We start from the raw sequence: 22,726 nt of genomic DNA on the forward strand, positions 1-22,726 counted from the left end.
CAACTATTATTATTATTATTATTATTATTATTATTATTATTGTTGTTGTTGTTGTTGTTGTTGTTGTTGTTGTTATATTATTATTATTATTATTATTATTATTATTATTATTATTATTATTATTATTATTATTATTCTGTTATTCAGAAGTTGTGAGAGCTTCATCCCTGGAAGCTTTCCAGAAGAAACTGGATCGCCATCGGTCAGAAATGGTGTCGGGTCTTCTGCTTGGATGGGGGGATTCGACTAGATCAGGGGTAGGCAAAGTTGGCTCTTCTATGACTTGTGGACTTCAACTCCCAGAATTCCTCAGCCAATCAGGAATGCTGGGAGTTGAAGTCCACATGTCATAGAAGAGCCAACTTTGCCAAGCCCTGGACTAGATGAGTCTACGGAGAGGGGTGGCATACAAATCTAATAAACTGAATTGAATTGAATTGATCTACAAGGTCCTTTCCAACTCTGTTATTTAGAAGTTGTGATCTGGAAGAGACTGGACTGCCATCGGTCAGACACGGTGTAGGATCTCCTGTTTGTGGGGTCAGAATAGATGACTAGGGAAGTGTTTTTAATAGGAAAGTGAACACAAGAACAAAGGGGACACAATCTGAAGTTAGTTGGGAGAAAGATCAAAAGCAACATGAGAAAATATTATTTTACTGTAGATCCTTGGAACAAACTTCCAGCAGACGTGGTTGGTAAATCCACAATAACTGAATTTAAACATGCCTGGGATAAATATATCTCCATCCTAAGATAAAAGACAGGAAATAGTATAAGGGCAGACTAGATGGACCATGAGGTCTTTTTCTGCCGTCAGTTTTCTATGTTTCTATGACCTACAAGGTCCCTCCCAACTTTTGTTATTCTGTTCTAATCTGAAAAGATTGTGAACAACCAACCTGTCATTTAAGATATAGAAGGGAGGATCACCAGCGTGATGGGGCGATCAGAATGAGTAATAATAATAATAATAATAATAATAATAATAATAATAATAATAATAATAATAATTTCTTAGATTTGTATGCCGCCCCTCTCCGAAGACTCGGGGCGGCTCACAACACGATAAAAACAGTATTATACAGGCACAAATCTAATATTTAAAAAAAAACCTAAAAACCCTATCATAATTAAAAACCAAACAGCACATACATACAGGCTCGTTCGACCCATTTCAAAATCTCTCCAGATCATTTAAGGCCACGCGTGAACCGAATCCCCCTCTCCTGCTTATGCTCAGCCAGAGATGTCTTGGTGGTTCTGATTTCTTGAATAATATCACAACTGGCCATGTTTACACAATACAATTGGATGTGTGAAGTCCAGTTTTCAAGCCGTAAAGGAAAGCAAGGGAACCAGACGAAGACATTGGACAGAGTCAAAGCTGGCCTGGAAATTTGCTCTCCGCAACATCTCGCCACATGAATGGACGGACTGAATGAACGCAACTCGGTGTTGGGCGTCTATGGGACCTGCACAGCCAGGATTTGCAACACCCTTGTCGCGAGCTTGCCTAATGTAACACGGCCAAGGGAAAGTCAACCTCATTGATCATTGACTTCCCTCCTGAAATAAAAGCTGAAGCAGAAGAGGAAAAAAGAGGGAACAAGGAGGAGGAGGAGGAAGAGAAAAAAGAGGAGGAGGAGAGGAAGAGAAAGAAGAGAAGGAGGGGAGGAGAAAGAAGAGAAGAAGGGGGAAGAGAAAGAAAAGGGGGGAGAGAAAGAAAAGGGGGAGGGGAAGAGAAAGAAGGATGAGAGGGAAGAAAAAAGAGGAGAGGAAGAGAGAGAAGGAGAAAGAGAAAGAAGAGAAGAAGGAGGGGGAAGAGAAAGAAGGGGAGGAGAGGAAGAGAAAGGAGAAAAAGATGAGAAGAAGAAGGAGAAGGAGAAAGAGAAGAAGACATTGTCCATTCCTCCACAAGAAGCCAGGTTACATGAGAAGAAACCGTGATTCTCCTTATCATACAGGGGAAGAGAAAGAAGGAGGCGAGGGAAGAGAAAAAAGAGGAGGAGGAAGAGGAGGAGCAGAGAAGGAGGAAGGAGTAGAGAAGGAAGAGGGGGAAGAGAAAAAAGAGGAGAGCAAGAGAAAGGAGAAGAGGAGGAAGAGGAGGAGCAAAGAAGGAGGAAGGGGTAGAGAAGGAAGAGGAAAGAGAAAAAGAGGAGGAGAGGAAGAGAAAGGAGAAGAGGAGGAGAAGAGAAGGAGGAAGGGGTAGAGAAGGAAGAGGAAAGAGAAAAAAGAGGAGAAGAGGAAGAGAAAGGAGAAGAGGAGGAAGAAAAGGAGAAGGAGGAAAAGAAGAGAAGGAGGAAGTGGAAGAGAAAGAAGGGGAGGAGAGGAAGAGAAAGGAGAAGAAGATGAGAAGAAGAAGGAGAAAGAGAAAGAGAAGAAGACATTGTCCATTCCTCCACAAGAAGCCAGGTTACATGAGAAGAAACCGTGATTCTCCTTATCATACACCCCACACTCTTTTCGCCTTCCTGTCTGCCAAACCAGATTCAAACCCCACATGCCAGAACCCAAGGAAGGCGGCTTCCTCCCTTTAGCCCAGTTGCTGCAGGGCGATGACAACTGAGCCCTTTCTCAGCCCTGGATGCACACGGATTCTCCAGCCAAAACCTTGCAGGTGTTTCTCACACCAAATTTAGGGTGGGGGCCTCCCTCCCTCATCTCCCCCCCCCCCCCCGCTCTCTCCGGAACCAACTTCCATCCTTCTCTCCGGGCTCCAAAATAAAAAAAAACTCAAAGCAGGAATTCGGTTCCTGCAAGGCAAAAAAAAACCCTGGTTGGCGAAGGAAACGTACCCCACCCTCCAAAAAAAAAACAGAAGATGAATTCAGCTGGGGGGGGGGGGGTTGATTTTATTTTATTTTTTTTAAACCTTCCCAGCCACCACGTTTTAATCCCGATTTCCCCTCGTCCTTCTTTAATACAGATTCTCAATTTCTGCAGTTGTGTTTATATTGTTTTCAGTGCCACCTCTTTTAGACAGATTTTCAATGGGGGGGGGAACCTTTTTTTTTTGCTCCAAGAAGCCAAAAACAAGAGCTTTCTCTCTCTCTCTCTCTCTCTCCCCCTGGGCGGAGAGAGAAAAATGTAAATCCATCCGATTGATGGGTAAAAAACCCGAGCTATCTTCCCATCCGTCGTTAAGCAAAGACCTCTGCATCAAACAGACAGGCAGGCAGGCAGGCCAGAGGGGAGGGGGAAATAAACCCGGTCCAATTGCAAAGGAAAGAGATGTGGAGAGAAGCATCCCCAAATAAATACCTTTTGGGGAAAGGGCTCCCTCTCCTCTCCAAAAGCTCTGGGTTCGAATCATTTATTTATTTATTTTTCAACAATTATTTGTTTGTTTTGCCAAGTACGTATGGGTGGTATAACAAAGCTATAATAATATTTACATAGACATAATACGAGTAAAAGGGAAACATTAGGACAGGGGGCGGGAGGCACTCTGGTGCCCTTATGCGCGCAATAAGTCCTCGGAGAGGGGCGGCATACAAATCCAATTAATAAATAATCATCATCATTGAGGAGGAGGAGGTAAAAAGGAAAAAAGAAAAACTTACCAGCTCGACCGATCCGTAATGTTTCCTACTGAATTCTCCCCGTCTGCAACCCAGGTCTTCCGAGACGGAACTGGAATAGAATTGCTTCATTAGTAGACATCGCTAATTGGCCCCCTTTCTGTAAGTGATACGGAGAGGCCAGAGAGCAAAAGGGGTGGTGGGAAGAGGGGGGGGTTCACCCCCTGCTTCGAAGGGAGGGGGGGTTTCTCAGACCCGCCTTTCAAGCGACCAGCTTCATCATTGGGGTGGGCCGGGTGGATGGGGGGGGGGGGAAAGGGGGAGATTTTCCTCCCCTGAACCTGGAGGATGCCTCCAAACCAAAGCCACGCCGCCTTGCCGAGGCTTCTTGGCTGCCTGGTTGGCTTCTGGAATTAAAGGGGAGGTGTTGGGGGGGGGAGTTGGCGGGTTGGGGGGGTTGGAAGGGGGAAAGGAATGGACGCTGAAAGGGCTCTGATTGGGAAGCGGGAGGGCTACGATTCAATTAAAGCTTTTTAGTCATGGCAGGAGGATGCGGGAGAAGACAGCTGACGAAGACAGACAATGCCTTGTAATTGCATTTGGCAATCTCTCTCTCTCTCTGCCTGTCTATCCTCTCTTCTCTCCTTCTCTGTCTCTCTTCCCTCTTTCTCTCTCTCTCCGCCTTCTTCCCTCTCTCTGCTCATCTCTCTCTTCCCCCTCTCTTTCTCTCCCCCCTCTCTTCCTTCTCTTCTCTCTCTCTTTCTATTCTCTCTTCCTTCCTTCTCTGTCTTCTCTCCTGTCTGTCTTCCCTTTCTCTCTCTTCCTTTCTCTGTCTTTCTATTTTCTCTCTTCTCTCCCTTTCTCTTCTTTCTCTCTCTCCATCTTCTTGTCTCTCAGCCCATCTCTCTCTCCCCCCCTCTCTTCCTCTCCCCACTTCCTTCTCTTCTTTCTATTCTCTCTTCCTTCCTTCTCTCTCTTCTCTCCTGTCTCTCTTCCTTCTCTCTCTTTCTATTCTCTCTTCTCTCCTGTCTCCTCTTTCTCTCTCTCCATCTTCTTGTCTCTCAGCCCATCTCTCTCTTCTCCCCTCTCTTCCTCTCCCCACTTCCTTCTCTTCTTTCTATTCTCTCTTCCTTCCTTCTCTCTCTTCTCTCCTGTCTCTCTTCCTTCTCTCTCTTTCTATTCTCTCTTCTCTCCTGTCTCCTCTTTCTCTCTCTCCATCTTCTTCTCTCTCAGCCCATCTCTCTCTTCCCCTCTCTTCCTCTCCCCACTTCCTTCTTCTTTCTATTCTCTCTTCCTTCCTTCTCTCTCTTCTCTCCTGTCTCTCTTCCCTTTCTCTCTCCTCCTCTCTCCGTCTTTCTATTCTCTCTTTTCTCTCCGTCTCCCCTCTTTCTTTCTTTCTTTCTTTCCTTCTTTCTTTCTCTCTGTCCATCTTCTTCCCTCTCCGCCCATCTCTATTCCCCCCCTCTCTTCCTTCCCTCTCCTCTCCTGTCTCTCTTCCCTTTCTCTCTTCCTGTCTTTCTATTCTCTCTCTCTTCTCTCTTCACTCCATCTGTTCCCTCTTTCTCTCTCTCCATCTTCTTCGCTCTCTCTGCCCATCTTTCTCTGCCCCTTCTCTCTTCCTCTCCCTCCCTCTCTCTCTTCCTTCTTTTTTCTCTCTCTTTCTATTCCCTCGTCTCTTCTCTCTCTCCCTCCCTCTCTGCCTCTATCTTTCTATTCTCTCTCTTCTCTCCCTGTCTCTCTCCATCTTCTTTCCTCTCTCTGCCCATCTCTCTTCCCCCCTCTTTCTCTTCATTCTCTCTTTTCTCTTTCTATTCTCTCTTCCTTCCCTCTCCCTCTTCCTTCTCTTCTCTCTCCTGCCTCTCTTCCCTTTCTCTTTCTCTCTCTCTTCCTCTCCCTTCCTCCCTCTCTGCCTGTCTTTCTATTCTCTCTCTCTTCTCTCCCTGTCTTCTTTCCTCTCTGCCCATCTCTCTCTTCCTTCCTTCTCTCTCTTCATTCTCTTCACGGTGACTTTCTATTCTCCCCCTCTCTCTTCTCTCCCTTTCTGCCTATGTCTCTTCCCTGTTTCTCTCTCTCTCTCTTTTCCTTCCTTCTTTCTCTTCCTTCTCATCTTTCTCTTTTTCTGTTCCCTCTCTTTCTCCCTATCAAGTGTCAAGGAGAAAACCTTCCATGCCTAACTAGGGAGCAAACTCAACACTCACTAGCATTGATTATGTTATCTAGCTAGGTAATAAAACATTTGCAAGAAACAGCCAAGCTCAGAGAACATCAAAGACACTATAGATTTCTCTCTCTTTTGCCTTCCCCTCTCACTGGGTGGAAATAATAATGGCAATAATTCAAAACTGCAGGAAAAAACCAATGGCTGCCAACCTGCCTTTCATTGATGATACGTATACTGCACGAGTCAAAAAGAGGGCTGTGCAAACATTAGTGACCCCTTGCACCCTGGACATAAATTATTTCAACTCCTACCCTTAAAACGTCCGCTACAGAGCCCTACACACCCTACACGCCCTCTGAATGCCATCACTCTGCTAAACAAATAATTCCCTCAACACTGTCAAACTATTCACTAAGCCCACATTACTTTTACTATTAGTCTTCTCATTGTTCCTATCACCCATCTCCTCCCACTAATGACTGTAGGACTGTAACGTGTTGCCTGTCTCCTTACAATTTATATTAATATTGTTTCCTGATTGCTTATTTGTACCCTATGACAATCATTAAGTGTTGGACCTCATGATTCTTGACAGATGTCTCTTTTCTTTTATGGACACTGAGAGCATCTGCACCAAAGACAAATTCCTTGTGTGTCCAATCACACTTGGCCAATAAAGAATTCTATTTTATTCTGTTCTATTCTATTCTATTGGAAGGGACCTTGGAGGTCTTCTAGCCCAACCCCCTACTTAGGCAAGAAACCCTACACTACTTCAGACAAATGGTTATCCAACATCTTCTTAAAAATTCCCAGTGTTGTAGCATTCACAACTTCTGGAGGCAAGCTGTTCCACAGATTAATTGTTCTCACTGTCAGGAATTTTCTCCTTAGTTCTAAGTTGCTTCTCTCCTTGTTTAGTTTCCACCCGTTGCTTCTTGTCCTACCCTCACGGGCTTTGGAGAACAGGTTGACTCCCTCTTCTTTGTGGCAACCCCTGAAATAAATTTATTTGTTTGTTTGTTTTTTAGAAAAAGAACCAAACGGTGATTTCTTCCTGCAGTCTCCAGGACTTCTCCAGCCGGTTGCCACAGAAACCAGCCTAGAAATAATTCTCGGTTGGACGGACTTGTGTTGTGAAGAAGGTTGCGAGAAGAATGTTAAGCATCGCGTTTTGCGTCGTCGTCGAGGGAGTTATCTAGAAAGCTTTAGGGATGTGGGGGGTTAAGAGTCGTCAATTTGGGGGGGCTTGGCTTCCTCTCTCTGTCCTTCTGGATGTAGGGAAAAGTTCTAAGTTCTTGGAGAGGGGCGGCATACAAATCTAATAAATTATTATTATTATTATTATTATTAGAAACATAGAAACATAGAAGACTGACGGCAGAAAAAGACCTCATGGTCCATCTAGTCTGCCCTTATACTATTTCCTGTGTTTTATCTTAGGATGGATATATGTTTATCCCCGTCTTTGGACCCGTTCAATTTTGTCAATATCTTTTTGTAGGTGAGGTCTCCAGAACTGTACACAGTATTCCAAATGTGGTCTCACCAGCGCTCTATATAAGGGGATCACAATCTCCCTCTTTCTGCTTGTTATACCTCTAGCTGTGCAGCCAAGCATCCTACTTGCTTTTCCTACTGCCCGACCACACTGCTCACCCATTTTGAGGCTGTCAGAAATCACAACCCTAAATCCTTCTCTTCTGAAGTTTTTGCTAACACAGAACTGCCAATGCAATACTCAGATTGAGGATTCCTTTTCCCCAAGTGCATTATTTTACATTTGGAAACATTAAACTGCAGTTTCCATTGCTTTGACCATTTATCTAGTAAAGCTAAATCATTTACCATATTACAGACCTTTCCAGGAATATCAACCCTATTGCACACTTTAGAGTCATCGGCAAATAGGCAAACCTTCCCTACCATAATATTATTATTATTATTATTATTATTATTATTTATTATTTGTGGCAAGTTGAGAGGAGACCCAGAAAGATGGAAGTGGACTTTGGTTGACTGTGAACCGCAGTCAAGGGAAAAATTGTGTTTCCTTTTGAAAATGTGATTGACAGAGGGAGAGAAAGAAAGCCACAGTCCGAAAGGGGAAGGAAAAAAAGTGAGTCGAAGCAGCACTAGAAAGTGCCCAAGCAGTAACAGTTTTAGGTAGGAAAGATGCAACAAAATGGACCATACTAAATTGGTAGTGGTGGAACACATTCAGTTTGAAATTATGGATATAAAGATGCACACAGTGGTACCTCTCTATCTAAGAATGCCTCTACTTACAAACTTTTTTAGATAAGAACCGGGTGTTCAAGATTTTTTTGCCTCTTCTCAAGAACCATTTTCTACTTACAAACCCGATCCTCCGAAACTGTAACTGGAAAAGGCAAGGAGAAGCCTCAATGGGGCCTCTCTAGGAATCTCCAGGGAGGAAACAGGGCCGGAAAAGGCAGGGAGAAGTCTCCAGGGGGTCTCTCTAGGAATCTCCTGGGAGGAAACGGGACTGGAAAAGGCGGGGAAAAGCCTCCGCGGGGTCTCTCTAGGAATCTCCTGGGAGGAAACAGGGCCGGAAAAGGCAGGGAGAAGTCTCCAGGGGGTCTCTCTAGGAATCTCCTGGGAGGAAACAGGGCCGGAAAAGGCAGGGAGAAGTCTCCAGGGGGTTTCTCTAGGAATCTCCTGGGAGGAAACAGGGCCGGAAAAGACGGGGAGAAGCCTCTGTGGGGCCTCTCTAGGAATCTCCTGGGAGGACTGATGAGAAAAAAACTAGTAGAAATAGAAGGAGGTGCGTGCATGTGCTAGCACGCATGTACACACCCATTCCCTCTTCGTATTTCGCAGATTTCTCTAGCTGCTTCTCCTCAATTCTGCTGTCTCCTGGGATTGCGATGTCGAGGATCCATGCTTTCTTTTTCTCCACAATCATGATGTCTGGTGTATTATGTTTCAAAATTCGGTCAGTCGGAAGTCCCAACAGTAGTTTTGTTTGCTCATTTTCGGCCACTTTTTCGGGCTTATGATCCCACCAGTACTTTGCCATTGGTAGATGGTAGTTCTGGCACAAGTTCCAGTGGATCATCTGTGCCACAGCATCGTGTCTATGGTTGCAGTCAGTCTGTGCGATCTTTTTGCAGCAGCTGAGTATGTGATCGATTGTTTCGTCTATTTCTTTACAGAGTTTGCACTTCAGATCGTCTGTTGATTTTTCAATTCTGGCTTTGATAGCAATATTATTATTATTACTATTACTATTTTTATTATTATTATTTTTTTATTCACAAAAAACAGTAATACGCAGCAAATGAGATTGACATGGTGGATTTCGTGTCACAATATCACAAGCATAATCATAAACTTACCTAGATGTCACATATTGTAGTTGTTAGAAGTGTTTTGTTTGGTTTTGTCTGTATTTACGTCTTATTTCAGTTTTTTGTTGTTTTCTGTTCTTGTTTTTTGCATTGTTTTTAAATGTAAATCAATTTAATAAAAACTATTTTTTTAACAAAAGAAAGCCATTCAAGGTAAGCTGGACTTAGATCTCTTGCAGGTCCTCAGGGAGTCATAATTAATGATGCGTTTGACCCCTCCTTTGGTTTCAGCCTGTTCATCTTCTACAATGAAAGTCCATCCATCCATATTGGGAATCATCTTTGCCCTTATAATCAACATTTTTTTAAAGAGATCAGACTATCTTTGGAGACGGGAAAAGTTTAATGAGATTATTTACCCAAGAAGGGGTTCCCATAAGCCTGAGAGCCTGTCAAAAGGCATCCAATCCCATTTTTCATTTCTCAATCTGATTTATTCCAAGGGAAATAATGGGTAAAAAAAAAAAAAAGACAATTACCAGCACTGCGATGGTTGATGGAAGCATTTCATGGGGGGACGCCAAAAATAATTTTTCAAGAACTATCCACATTGTTGATTGGAAGTTCACGGTCACCAGCCAATTCCGAATGCCAAGAGTTTTAAAAATAATCTTTTCAAAGGAGATGGATTGGCTTGTCTTGGGCCGGCTCTGGCGGTTCCTTTGGAGGTTTCCAACAGTTCTTAAAAAGAGCCGGGATCCAATTCCCATCTTGAAAAATCTTCTAGTGGACCGCCGATTGTGCAAACTGGGCACATCAACTCCGGTGCTTTCTTTCTTTCTTTCCTTCTTTTTTCTTTCTTTCTTTTCTTTCTCTTCCTTCCTTTCTTATCTTCCTTCCTTCCCTCTTCCCTCCCTCTTTCTTTCCTTCTTCCTTTCTTCCTTCTTTCCTTATTTATTACATTTCTAGGCCACCCTTCCCGAAGCAACTCAGGGTAGCATACAACATTGTAAATACAAACAATATATGTGAGAAATCTAATTATTTTAAAAGGACATATACAAAATTAATAAAAAACTAAAACCATGGACCAAGGACCCCACAGTCGTCCTCCTCCCCTCTCCTCCTCCTCTCCCTCCATCCTTGCACACCTCACTTCCTTCTAGCACTGATTATGTCACCCAGTTTATTTATTGATTTATCAAGCAATTTATATGGCGCCCAATTCCTCAAGGACTCTGGGAGGCTTACAACAAATTAAAAAAACCCAATTTTTAAAGGAACAAATTAAAAAAATAATTACAAAACCCTAGTAAAAGCCATACATAGCCGCCCTGAGTCCGCGAGGAGAAGATGGCCTATAAATCTAATAAAATAAAGTAAAGTAAAATAAAATAAAATAAGGTATAATAAAATACAATAAAATATAAAATATCTCTCAATATCTCTCATGGCCGGATCTAGATAGTATCTCATTTGGTCAACAGCCCCAGGCCTGCTGGAAAAAGCCAGGTCTTTACAGCTTTGCAGAAGGCCAGTAGGGTGGGGACGGTACGGATCTCCACGGGCAGCTGGTTCTAGAGAGCCGGAGCCACCACAGAGAAGGCCCTTCCCCGTGGCCCCGCCAGTTGGCATTATTTGGTTGACGGGACCCAGAGAAGGATTTATCGGTCCTTATCGGCCGCTAGGAGTTATACGGTAGGAGGCAGTCCTGAAGATAATCCATGTAGGGTTCTATAGGTGATGACCAACACCTTGAATTGCATATGGAGTGGAGAGTTGGTGTGATGTGGGTGTTGAACGTCTTCAAGAAAACAACCAAGCTCGGAGATCTGGAGGGTTGCTGGAAAGGATTCAGTCAACGGCTTCACAGTTCTGGCATTCAGTTTGACATGCTGGGCGTCAAAAGGGATGGAAATTCCCAAAGGCTTGGATCCAGCCCTGGTCATGGGAAAACCATCTGAGAAAATAATTGTAATCCGATGGGACCTCCTTGGCGTTTCTTTCTTAAAGAAAAGCACGCAAGCAGCCAGCTCTTCACAATGAGGTGCCAATGGAAGAGAATATTTACAGCTCTGGGTTGAACAGAGGTCCCCTCTGAGTTTGGGTGTTTTGCAATTTCACGCATAGAAACATAGAAGCATAGAAGATTGACGGCAGAAAAAGACCTCATGGTCCATCTAGTCTGCCCTTATACTATTTTCTGTGCTTTATCTTAGGATGGATATATGTTTATCCCAGGCATGTTTACATTCATTCACTGTGGATTTACCAACCACATCAACTGGAAGTTTGTTCCAAGCATCTACGACTCTTTCAGTCAAATAATATTTTCTCATGTTGCTTCTGATCTTTCCCCCAACTAACCTCAGATTGTGACCCCTTGTTCTTGTGTTCACTTTCCTATTAAAAACACTTCCCTCCTGAACCTTATTTAACGCTTTCACATATTTAAATGTTTCGATCATGTCCCCTCTTTACCCTTCTGTCCTCCAGACTATACGGATTGAGTTCATTCAGTCTTTCCTGATACGTTTTATGCTTAAGACCATTTTTGTAGCCCGTCTTTGGATCTGTTCAATTTGATCAATGTCTTTGTGTAGGTGAGGTCTCCAGAACTGAACACAGTATTCCAAATGGGGTCTCACCAGCGCTCTATACAGCGGGATCACAATCTCCCTCTTCCTGCTTGTTATACCTCTAGCTATGCAGCCAAGCATTCTACTCGCTTTCCCTACCGCCTGACCACACTGTTTGCCCATTTGAGACTGTCATTCTGGTCCGGTCTGAAGCGGCCCGAACCCGTTTGTCCAGTTCAGACTGGTTCAGACCGGTTTAGACCATTTCAGACTGGTTCAGACCGGACCATACTGGTTCAGATCAGACCAGACCGGTTCAAACCAGACCGGATAATTCAGACCAGACCAGACCAGGAGTAAAGTGTAGAGTAGAATTAGAATAGAGTAAGAGTAGGAGTAGAATAGAATAGAATTAGAGTACCGCGAAGAGTAGAGTACAGTAGAATACAGTAGACTAGACTTAGAGTAGTACTAGGAGTAGGATAGAGTAGGAGTAGGAATATAATTAGAGTAGAGTTGGAGTAGGAGGAGTAGGGTAGAGTACAGTAGAATAGAGTAGAGTAGAATTAGAATAGAGTGTAGAGTAGAATAGAGTAGAGTAGAATTAGAATAGAACTAGGAGTAGGATAGAGTAGGAGTAGGAATGGAATAGAATATAATTAGAGTAGAGTTGGAGTAGGAGAAGTAGGGTAGAGTACAGTAGAATAGAGTAGAATTAGAATAGAGTGTAGAGTAGAATATAGTAGATTAGACAGAGTAGAACTAGGAGTAGGATAGAGTAGGAGTAGGAATGGAATAGAATATAATTAGAGTAGAGTTGGAGTAGGAGGAGTAGGGTAGAGTACAGTAGAGTAGAGTAGAGTAGAATGAGATAGAGTGTAGAGTAGAATAGAGTAGACTAGAATTAGAGTAGGAGTAGGAATAGAATAGCTACCTATCGCCCCCGCCCCCCAGCACCATACCTGCACTACAATTCTCATAATCCTTGACCTCCCACCCCCACCCCCACCCCAAATTTACAGTCCTAGCCAGGGAAGTTGCACAACCACAAGGCCCCGCCCACAACGCAGTAGCCACACCATTCAAGTGGGCAGGGACGCCTCTGGCTCCACCCACCCGCTCTCTCCATTTACCCTTACCGCTGAGTGGCGCTGAAGAGAGCGGGATAAGTGGCCTCCACGCCGCTGGGCTCCATCCCGGCCGGGTGGGCCGGGGACCATCCCTCCGGTGGTGGGACCAGCCGGCTCTTCGGCTCGGCTGGACAAGCAGCATCCCCCCCCCCCCCACCCGCTTTTCTCCTCAGGCGCTAAGGTCACGCCCCTCCTGGAGCCAGCCAGTCCTTGCCCACGCTGCCCCGTCCGTCAAGAGGCCGGGGGCCAATCCTGAAACGTCCTTCTGAGACCACCAACCGCCCCCCTCCGCCCCGCCCCTTTGGGAGCACGCCCTCCAATGGCAGCCCCTCTCCAGAAAATCGAACCCACCTGTCTGAACGCCGGCTTCAGCCAATCGCCGGGCTCTCCAGAGATGCAAGGCAGCTTGGGAAGTGTAGTCCTCCAGAATAGGTAAAGTGGTACCCAGTCTAACCCATCATCCACCAAAACATGGAGGGGAGGAGGTCTAAACGGCTGCCAAGTGGGTTTAACCTGGACAAAAATGCGAATCAAGGTTTTTTTTTTGTTTTTTTTTTAAAGTTTTAATCTGCCTGCATATCAAGGCAACAGGATTTTAACTCCTTGATGTCAGTACCTGGAGTTAATAACAGCCAGGGGGAGGGGAGGAAGGAGAAAGTGGAGAAGGACAAAAAGGAGGAGGAGGAAGAAGGATAAGGTGGAGAAAAAGAAAAGGAGGAGGAGAAGGAGAAGAAGGAGAAAAAGGAGGAGGAAGGATAATGGAGAAAAAGAAAAGAAGAAGAGGAGGAGAAGAAGGAAGAAGAGGAAAGAGAAAGTGGAGAAGAAGGAGGAAAAAGGAGGAGGAAGAGAGGAGGAAGGAGAAGGTGGAGAAAAAGAAAAGGGGGAGGATTCACAGGTAAAAGAAGAAATTGGAGAAGGAGGAGGAGGAAGATGGAAGAGATGGAAGAGAAGAAGAAGAGGAGGAGGAAAGAATGGAGAATGAGGAGAAAAAGAAGGAAGGAGGAGGAAGGAGAAGGTGGAGAAGAAGAAGGAGGAGGTGGAAGAAGGAGAAAGAGGAGGAGGAAGAGAGGAGGAAGGAGAAAGTGGAGAAAAAGAAAAGAGGAGGGGGATGAACAGGTAAGAGAAGGAGAAGTTGGAGGAAGAAGAGGAAAGAGATGGAAGAGAAGAAGAAGAGGAGGAGGAAAGAGAAAGTGGAGAATGAGGAGAAAAAGGAGGAAGGAGAAGGTGGGGAAGAGGAAGAGGAGGAAGGAGAAAGTGGAGGAGGAAGAGGAAGGAGAAGGTGGAGAAGGAAAAGAAAAAGGAGGAGGAGGAGGAAGGAGAAGGTGGAGGAGAAGAAGAGGAAGGAGGAAGTGGAGGAGGAGGAGAAGAAGAAGAAAAGAAGAAGAAGAAGAAGATTCCCATCCCTAGTTCAAGTTTCTTGCAGCATCAATCATGCTCCCTTCAACCCAAGTTTGAGGCTCTTTTTCGATGACGGATTGCATGCTTCCATTCCTACATGCTTTTGGATAATCCTTTCTTTATTTGAATAAAGTCTCTCTCTCCCCCTGCTACATTTCATGAACATCTCTATAGGTCAAAACAACAGCAGCAGCAACAACAAATGCCTCCGTCACGTGGTAAATTCATTCTTGCCTTGTGCAAGCTTTTTGGCACCGCCCGATTCAAGCCCGTAAACAGCGAGGAACATCTTTAATATATCCCATTATGGAAAAGATCGCCTGCACTTTCTATTTGCATCATCTGTTCACAGCCACCCCGAAGGACAGCAGTTTTATATCATGGCCATAAACTTTGTTCTGTCTCTTAAGCCGGCCTCTCAGCAGCCAGTTGATGGGGGAGGGAGGAACAACCAAAAATTGGATCCAGTTTTGGTCACAATTACCAAAAAAAGATGTTAGAAACATAGTAGATTGACGGCAGAAAAAGATCTCATGGCCCATCTAGTCTGCCCTTATACTATTTCGGGTATTTTAACTTAGGATGGATCTAAGTTTATCCCAGGCATGTTTACATTCAGTTCCTGTGGATTGACCAACCACGTCTGCTGGAAGTTTGTCCCAAGCATCTACTACTCTTTCAGTAAAATAATATTTTCTCAGGTTGCTTCTGATCTTTCCCCCAACTAACCTCAGATTGTGACCCCTTGTTCTTGGGTTCATTTTCCTATTAAAAACAGGTCCCTCCTGAACCTTATTTGACCCTTGAACATATTTAAATGTTTTGATCATGTCCCCCCTTTCCCTTCTGTCCTCCAGACTATACAGATGGAGTTCATGAAGTCTTTCCTGATAAGTTTTATGCTTAAGACCTTCCACCGTTTTTGTAGCCCGTCTTTGGACCCTTTCAGTTTGATCCATATCATTTTGTAGGTGAGATCTCCAGAACTGAACACAGTATTCCAAATGTGACCTCACAAGCGCTCTATACAGCGGGATTTTTACTTATGTTTATACAAACTACTATCCTATACTTGTTCGACAAATTAAATAAATACATAAAACAATCCAGCAGGGCCCGAGAAGAGAGACGTACGATCCAAGCGTGAGCTAAGCACACACCACGATGTACGAACTTTGCATTAAAGAACATAATTTCATGCCAAGCTGAACTCCACATGCTTTTTAAATAAGTAACGATGGTCCAGATTTTGATTTCACTGACTCGCTGTCAGTTCAAGTCCATTAAACGATTGACGCCGGAGGAAATAATTTTGTAGGGGGAAAGAGTTTTATGACTTAACATGAGTTATCGCGGAGGACTTTCTTTTTTCCTGGAAAATAGCAAACGCGAATGGATCCCTTCAACTTTTTAAAGTTTCTGAAAATCTGTTTCTTGAATTTGTTTCTGTGCGCCTCTTAAAAGAATTGTTGGCTTCAACACAACTCACCAGAGCAGAGGAAGGGAGCCAGGAAGGAATGAAGGAAGGAGGGAAGGAAGGAGAGAGGGAGGGAGGGAGGCATGAAGGAAGAAAGGAGATGGGAATGAAAAGGAAGGAAGGAAGGAGATGGGAAGGAGATAGGGAGGGAGGCAGAAAGAAAGGGGGGAGGCAGGAAAAGAAAAAAGGAAGGAAGGAGATAGGGAGGGAGAGGGAAAGAAAGGAAGAGGGAGGAAAGGAAAAAAGAAGGAAGGAAGGAGATGGGAAAGAAAAGGAAAGGAGGGAGGGAGGAAGGAGAGAGGGAGGGAGGAAGGCAGGAAGGAAGGAAGTAGATGGGAATGAAAAGGAAGGAAGGAAGGAGATGGGAAGGAGATAGGGAGGGAGGCAGAAAGAAAGAAGGGAGGCAGGAAAAGAAAAAAGGAAGGAAGTAGATAGGGAGGGAGAGGGAAAGAAAGGAATAGGGAGGAAAGGAAAAAAGAAGGAAGGAAGGAGATGGGAAGGAAATGGGAAGGAAAAGGAAAGAAAGAGGGAAGAAGGGAGGAAAGAGAGGGAGGGAGGAAGGCAGGAAGGAAGAAAGTAGATGGGAATGAAAGGAAGGAAGGAGATAGGAAGGAGATAGGGAGGGAGAGGGAAAGAAAGGAAGAGGGAGGAAATGAAAAAAGGAAGGAAGGAAGGAAATGGGAAGGAAAAGGACGGAGGGAGGGAGGGAGGAAGAAGATGGAAATGAAAAGGAAGGAAGGAAGGAGATGGAAAAGAGATAGGGAGGGAGGCGGAAAGGAGTGAGGGAGGAAAGGAAACAAGGAAGGAAGGAAGGTTGGTTGGTTTGGGGATTTACAAAGTCCCCTCTAAAAGTTTAATGACAGATGCGAAATTCCTCTTAGACTGGAAAGCAAAAAGTGTGAGTGGTATATTTCTCTCCATTGCTGCGCACCATCACACGGAGGGAATGTAAATATTTACCCACGCAAATCTACCCCAAACAAAAAACCCCAAACAAGCCCAGAGTTCGCCTAGAGCTTTCAAAAGCATTTTTTAAAGATAATATACGGGGATCAGATGAAAGATAGTGAGCGGCCCGTTTTCTGCTGATGGCCCCAGCTATAACATGAAAGGCCTCCTTTCATCAGACACCGAAAACCTTCAAAGGGATTTTTGCCATGAAGGAATCCTTCATCCCCATACAGCGAAGCCTGTAATTTTCAAGAATTCGACTTAGGATTGCCAAAAGCGAGCGGCTCCAGGAGGATGGGTGTATTTCCCCGTAGTCTTGCATAACATACAAACAAAGCAAAACCAAACAAAAAGTCCGTTCCTTAATATACCAGCTCGATAAATATTGTTTTCCCCCAAGCCAAATTTAAAAAAGAATTTCCATCTCTGCGCTAGAGAAAACTGAATATAGAGGAGTGCTTTCTTCAATATGACACCTTGCCCATATTCTCTCCCTCCCTCACTCCCTCACTCCCTCTTTCCTTCCTTCCTTCCTAACCCTCAAAATGACACTATAGAGCACTGCACACCAAGACAATTAGATACAAGAACAGTTTCCCCCCCCAAACACCATCACTCTGCTAAACAAATAATTCCCTCAACACTGTGAAACTATCCACTAAGTTTGCACTACTATTACTACTAGTTTTTTCTCATCATTCCTTCTGTAACCCAACAAGACCGACACAGACTTCAGAGGAGAATCAGAACTGCAGAAAAAAACAATGGCTGCCAACCTGCCTTCCATTGAGGACCTGTATACTACAGATGGCTGTGAAAATATTTACCGACCTTCGCATCCTGGACACAAACTGTTTCAACGCCTATCATCAAGACATTGCTACAGAGCACTGCACACCAAGACAACTAGACATAAGAACAGGTTTCCCCGAACGCCATCACTCTGCTAAACAAATAATTCCCTCAACACTGTCAGACTTTTTACTAACTCTGCACTTCTATTTCTACTAGTTTTTTTTCTCATCTTTCCTATCGCCCATCTACTCCCACTTATGACTGTAACCTGTTGCTGGTATCCTTAAGATTTTTATTAATATTGTTTCCTCATTGCTTATTTGACCCCTGTGACAATCATTAAGTGTTGCACCTCATGATTCTTGACCAATGTATATTTTTCTTTTGGGTATACTGAGAACATAGGCACCAAAGACAAATTTCTTGTGTGCACAATCACACTTGGCCAACAAAGACAATAAAGAATTCTATTTTTTTAAGCCAGGAGAGGGGAATAATAATAATAATAATAACAATAATAATAATAATAATAATAATAATAATAATAATAATAATAATAATAATAATAATAATTTGTTCCGCCAACTGTCCATATGGAGCATTCCAAGAACTGGCCATGCAATGCTCCGTATGGACAGTTGGCGAACAAAGCATTGCATGGCCAGTTCTTGGAGAAGATTGAAGGCAAAGTGGATAAGGAAAAGACCTGGTCATGGCTTACAAGTGGAACACTCAAAAAGGAGACAGAAGGACTAATACTGGTGGCACAAGAACAGGCCATTAGAACAAATGCTGTCAAAGCCAGAATTGAAAAATCAACAGACGATCCAAAGTGCAGACTCTGTAAAGAAACAGATGAAACAATCGATCACATACTCAGCTGCTGCAAAAATATCGCACAGACTGACTACAAGTATAGACACGATGCTGTGGCACAGATGATCCACCAGAACTTGTGCTGGAACTACCATTTACCAGTGGCAAAGAACTGGTGGGATCATAAGCCCGAAAAAAGTGGTCGAAAATGAGCAAGCAAAACTACTGTGGGACTTCCGACTTCAGACTGACCGAATTCTGAAGCATAACACACCAGACATTGTGATCGTGGAGAAAAAGAAAGTATGGATCATCGACATCGCAATCCCAGGAGACAGTAGAATTGAGGAGAAGCAGCTAGAGAAATTAGTGAAATACGAAGATCTAAAAATCGAGCTGCAACAACTCTGGCATAAGCCTGTGAAAGTGGACCCAGTAGTACGTGGCACGCTGGGCGCAGGGCCAAAGGATCTCAGCGGACATTTGAAAACCATCGGAATTGACAAAATCTCCATCTGTCAATTGCAAAAGGCCGCTTTACTGGGATCGGCAAACATAATTCGCCGCTACATCACGCAGTCCTAGGTGCTTGGGAAGCGCCCGACTGGTGATGAAATACGAAATCCAGCATAGTGATCTCGTTTGCTGTGTTGTACTGACATAATAATACAAACAGAAACATAGAAGACTGACGGCAGAAAAAGACCTCATGGTCCATCTAGTCTGCCCTTATACTACTTCCTGTATTTTATCTTACAATGGATATATGTTTATCCCAGGCATGTTTAAATTCAGTTACTGTGGATTTACCAACCACGTCTGCTGGAAGTTTGTTCCAAGGATCTACTACTCTTTCAGTAAAATAATATTTTCTCATGTTGCCTTTGATCTTTCCCCCAACTAACTTCAGATTGTGTCCCCTTGTTCTTGTGTTCACTTTCCTATTAAAAACACTTCCCTCCTGGACCTTATTTAACCCTTTAACATATTTAAATGTTTCCATCATGTCCCCCTTTTCCTTCTGTCCTCCAGACTATACAGATTGAGTTCATGAAGTCTTTCCTGATACGTTTTATGCTTAAGACCTTCCACCATTCTTGTAGCCCGTCTTTGGACCCGTTCAATTTTGTTAAGATCTTTTTGTAGGTGAGGTCTCCCGAACTGAACACAGTACTCCAAATGTGGTCTCACCAGCGCTCTATATAAGGGGATCACAATCTCCCTCTTCCTGCTTGTTATACCTCTAGCTATGCAGCCAAGCATCCTACTTGCTTTATTTGTATGCCGCCCCTCTCCGAAGGCTCGGGGGGAAAACGGCATTGCTGCCTCTTCGACCCCTTTGTCCTCCTTTTCATCTTTCCTATATCCACATTGAAAAAATATTAACTCTGAGTCCTGGCCAATCAAAAAAGCTGGTTGAATACACCAATAGACCCTGATTTATATAACTCTGCATGCATGCTGTTTTGTTTTGCAACAGGCCGAGCGGAGATTTCTGCCGCCAACAAAGGGCCGAGTCGATTTTTCACAGCCAGAACACTCAAGCTGGTTTTCTTTGTAAACCCCAGTTCATTTTTATTCCTTCCAGAGTCCCTTAGGGAAATCGAAGCGTTTAATTCTTTTCAAGCCCTGTTTTCTACCTCGGCTTCTAAGGAAAAGTTCCCTTGGCCTCTCTTGCTGTGGCAGTTTTAGCCAAGCTGGAAGAAAGATTGCCTGCTGGAAGAAGCAATCTTTGGAAGCAAGGATGATTTCAAAGCAATGTGTTGGGTTGGTAGCCTGGTAATTCCTCCCCCTTCCACCCTCCCAACCACCCAGCAGAAAGTGGGAATCGACCCGTTGGGAGGTATCCATGGCAGAAGGTTGACCTACTTCATTGGGGATCCATAGTCTATTTCTGGAGATCTTTCCCAAGCAAATCCACCAGTAACTGCAAGGTATCTTAGCTACCGTATTTTTCAGAGTATAAGACGCACCTTAGTTTTTGGGCAGGAAAATAGGGGAAAGAATCTGCCTACCAGTTATTCACCTGGCTAAAATCCTTAGTCTGGTCAGCTTCAGCACCTTATTTTATCCCCTGGTTAGGGCTTTAAAAAAAACATTAATGGGAGAGGATAACAATGAAAGAGCTTGCAAGCCAGTAAAATTATTAGCACCTGGTTAGGGCTGGAAAGAAACATTTGGAGCAAGTTAGAGCAATGAAAATAAAACCCTGCAAAATCTTAGGGCTTGGAAAACATTCTTTGCAAAGAGTAACAATGAAAGAGCTTACAAGTGGGTAAGAGCTGAGAACATTGTTAGCATCTGGTTTGGACTGGAAAGAAACATTTGGAGCATGTTAGAGAAATGAAAATAAACCCTGCAAAGACTTAGGGCTTGGAAAACATTCTTTGCAAAGAGTAACAATGAAAGAGCTTACAAGCAGGTAAGAGCTCAGAACATTGTTAGCATCTGGTTTGGGCTGGAAAGAAACATTTGGAGCATGTTAGAGAAATGGAAATAAAACCTGCAAAGACTTAGGGCTTGGAAAACATTCTTTGCAAAGAGTAACAATGAAAGAACCTGAAAGGTAAGAGATGGGAAGATCGTTAGCACTTAGTTAGGGCTGGGGAAAAAAGCTTCGAAAAAAGCAACACTCAGAGTATAAGATGCACTTGAATTTTCAGCCTCTTTCAGGGTGGAAAAGGGTGCGTCTTATACTCCGAAATATACAGTATACAGTATTTAAGAACATATGGGAGAGCCATTTGTCTGAAATGGTCTAGGGCAGTGGTTCTCAGCACATCTGAATATCTCCTCCCCATGCCTCTGGTTTGGCTGTGGATGATGGTAAGGAATCAGAATGTGCCAAAACGTTCCAAAGCCTTCATTGATCCAAGTTAGGATCTCTAAGCTGGCACTACCATCTCTCTCTCTCTCTCTCCCTCTCTCTCTCTCTCTCTTACACTCACTCACTCTCTCCTCTTTCTCTCTCTCTTACATACACTCTCTCATACACACAAATTCTCTCTCTCTCTTATACTCTTTCTCTCTCTTTCTCTCTGTCATACACACAAATCCCCCCCTCTCTCTCTTATACTCTCTCTCTTACTCTCTCTCTCTTACTCTCTCTCTCTCTGTCATACACACAAATTCTCTCTCTCTCTCTCTCCTCTCTCTCTCCCTCACACACACACGTGCAAATTTGAGACTAAGGGGCATTGTAGTACCACACAGGTTAGCCAAGGGCTGCTTTGAAGCCCGTAGCCCACCCAGCTTCGACTGCCGGCTCCTCAGACTAAGGCGAATAGGTTCTGTAGTCCAACCCAGGCGGGAGAAAAGATGACTTCGGGCTTCGCAACCTAACCACCTTCATCCAAAAACAAAAAACCAAAAACCCACAGGCGGGCGGCTGCCGAACGCCCTCGTTTGCAGCCGGAGCGAACGAACCGCGGCGCCCAGGAGGATGGGAGATGGAGTCCGTCAACCGGGCACCGGTGGGGAAAAGTTGAGAGCTTGGCAGCCGCCAACTGGTTCCAAGCCAGCGCCGTTGCTGCGCTCCAGCCCAACGTGGCAAAGGCAGAGCCCCAAGGCGCAGATGGAAAAAACAAGGGGGGGATGGAGAGGGTCCAGCGCGTTCCTTTCCCCCCCCCCCGCGGGGTCTCTCCAAAACCCCTTCCTTCCGTCCTCCCCCTCCTCAGCCCCGTCTCCCCTCCTCACCCCCCCCCCCCCGTTCACTTACGGGTCTCCTTCGCTCTCGCAGTCAAAGCTGACCCCCTTTTTCAGCAAGGCGGCGCGCCTGCTGCGCAACCGGGACAAGGGCGCTGCTTCCAGCGCCATCGCCCCCCAAGTCCTGCGCTTGGTTTGTTGGAAGTGGTTGGGTGGTTGGGAGGTTTTAGGTGGTCCTGGCCAGCGGGAGGAGAGAGCTGGGGCCAGCCGGCTGCCTGGCTGGGCTAGCTGGCTGGCAATCCCCCCCTCCCTCCCAGCCTGGGTTCTTCTTCCCTGCCTCACCGCTTCCCCTTCCTTCCCTTCCAGCGCTTGAGTCCGCCCCGTTTGGGCGAGGGGCGCCCGGAAAATCAGGAATTGGAGGGGAGGGGGGTGGATAAGAGAGAGGGGACCCAGCTCCCACTCCCCAAAGTCGGGGCCCCTTACCTGGCGCGGCTTCGCTCCTTCCTCGCTCGCCTCTCCAAACCCTTCTCCAAGGAGGCTACGCTTTGCACATGCTCGGGTGTCCTCCTGGCGCACCGCTCACCTTTTTTAAAAAATATATATATATATAATATTTTATGCATTGGTTTATTTTATAAAAAAACCATGTACCAGATAGCAGGGTTCAGTGAATCACTGCAATTGTTAACTTAGTCACGCAGTTGTTTAAGTGAATGGGGGCGATTGATTTTAATCTAACTAGGGATTTTTAAATGGTTATGTAATTTTGAATGTAATTGGATTTATTTTTATTGTAACTTATTGGTTTTATATGTTGTAAGCCTGCCCCAAGTCTTCGGAGAGAGGCGGCACAGAAATCCAATCAGTCAATCAGTCAATCAATCAGTCAATCAGTCAATCAATCTGGTTTTCCCATTGACTTTGCTTGTCGGAGAG

General features: G+C 44.6%; 1 protein-coding gene across 2 annotated transcripts in view; it reads right to left on the reverse strand.

Moving 5' to 3' along the window:
- The window catches only part of GARNL3 (GTPase activating Rap/RanGAP domain like 3), a 68,903-nt gene extending 46,859 nt beyond the window's left edge, over nucleotides 1–22,044 (reverse strand). The window contains exons 1-2 of one of the 2 annotated variants that reach the window (XM_070758558.1): nucleotides 21,864–22,044; nucleotides 3,567–3,636 (exon numbers count right to left, since the gene is read on the reverse strand). In XM_070758558.1, the coding sequence (XP_070614659.1) occupies nucleotides 3,567–3,636; nucleotides 21,864–21,961 (168 nt within the window). In that variant the 5' untranslated portion in view covers nucleotides 21,962–22,044. Of the gene's footprint in view, nucleotides 1–3,566; nucleotides 3,637–12,717; nucleotides 12,789–21,863 lie in introns of those variants that run through there. The other variant, XM_070758559.1, reaches the window with a different exon arrangement.
- Nucleotides 22,045–22,726: the final 682 nt, after the last annotated feature.

The sequence above is a fragment of the Erythrolamprus reginae genome, chromosome 8, assembly GCF_031021105.1.
Source record: "Erythrolamprus reginae isolate rEryReg1 chromosome 8, rEryReg1.hap1, whole genome shotgun sequence".
Taxonomy (NCBI): Eukaryota; Metazoa; Chordata; class Lepidosauria; order Squamata; family Dipsadidae; genus Erythrolamprus; species Erythrolamprus reginae.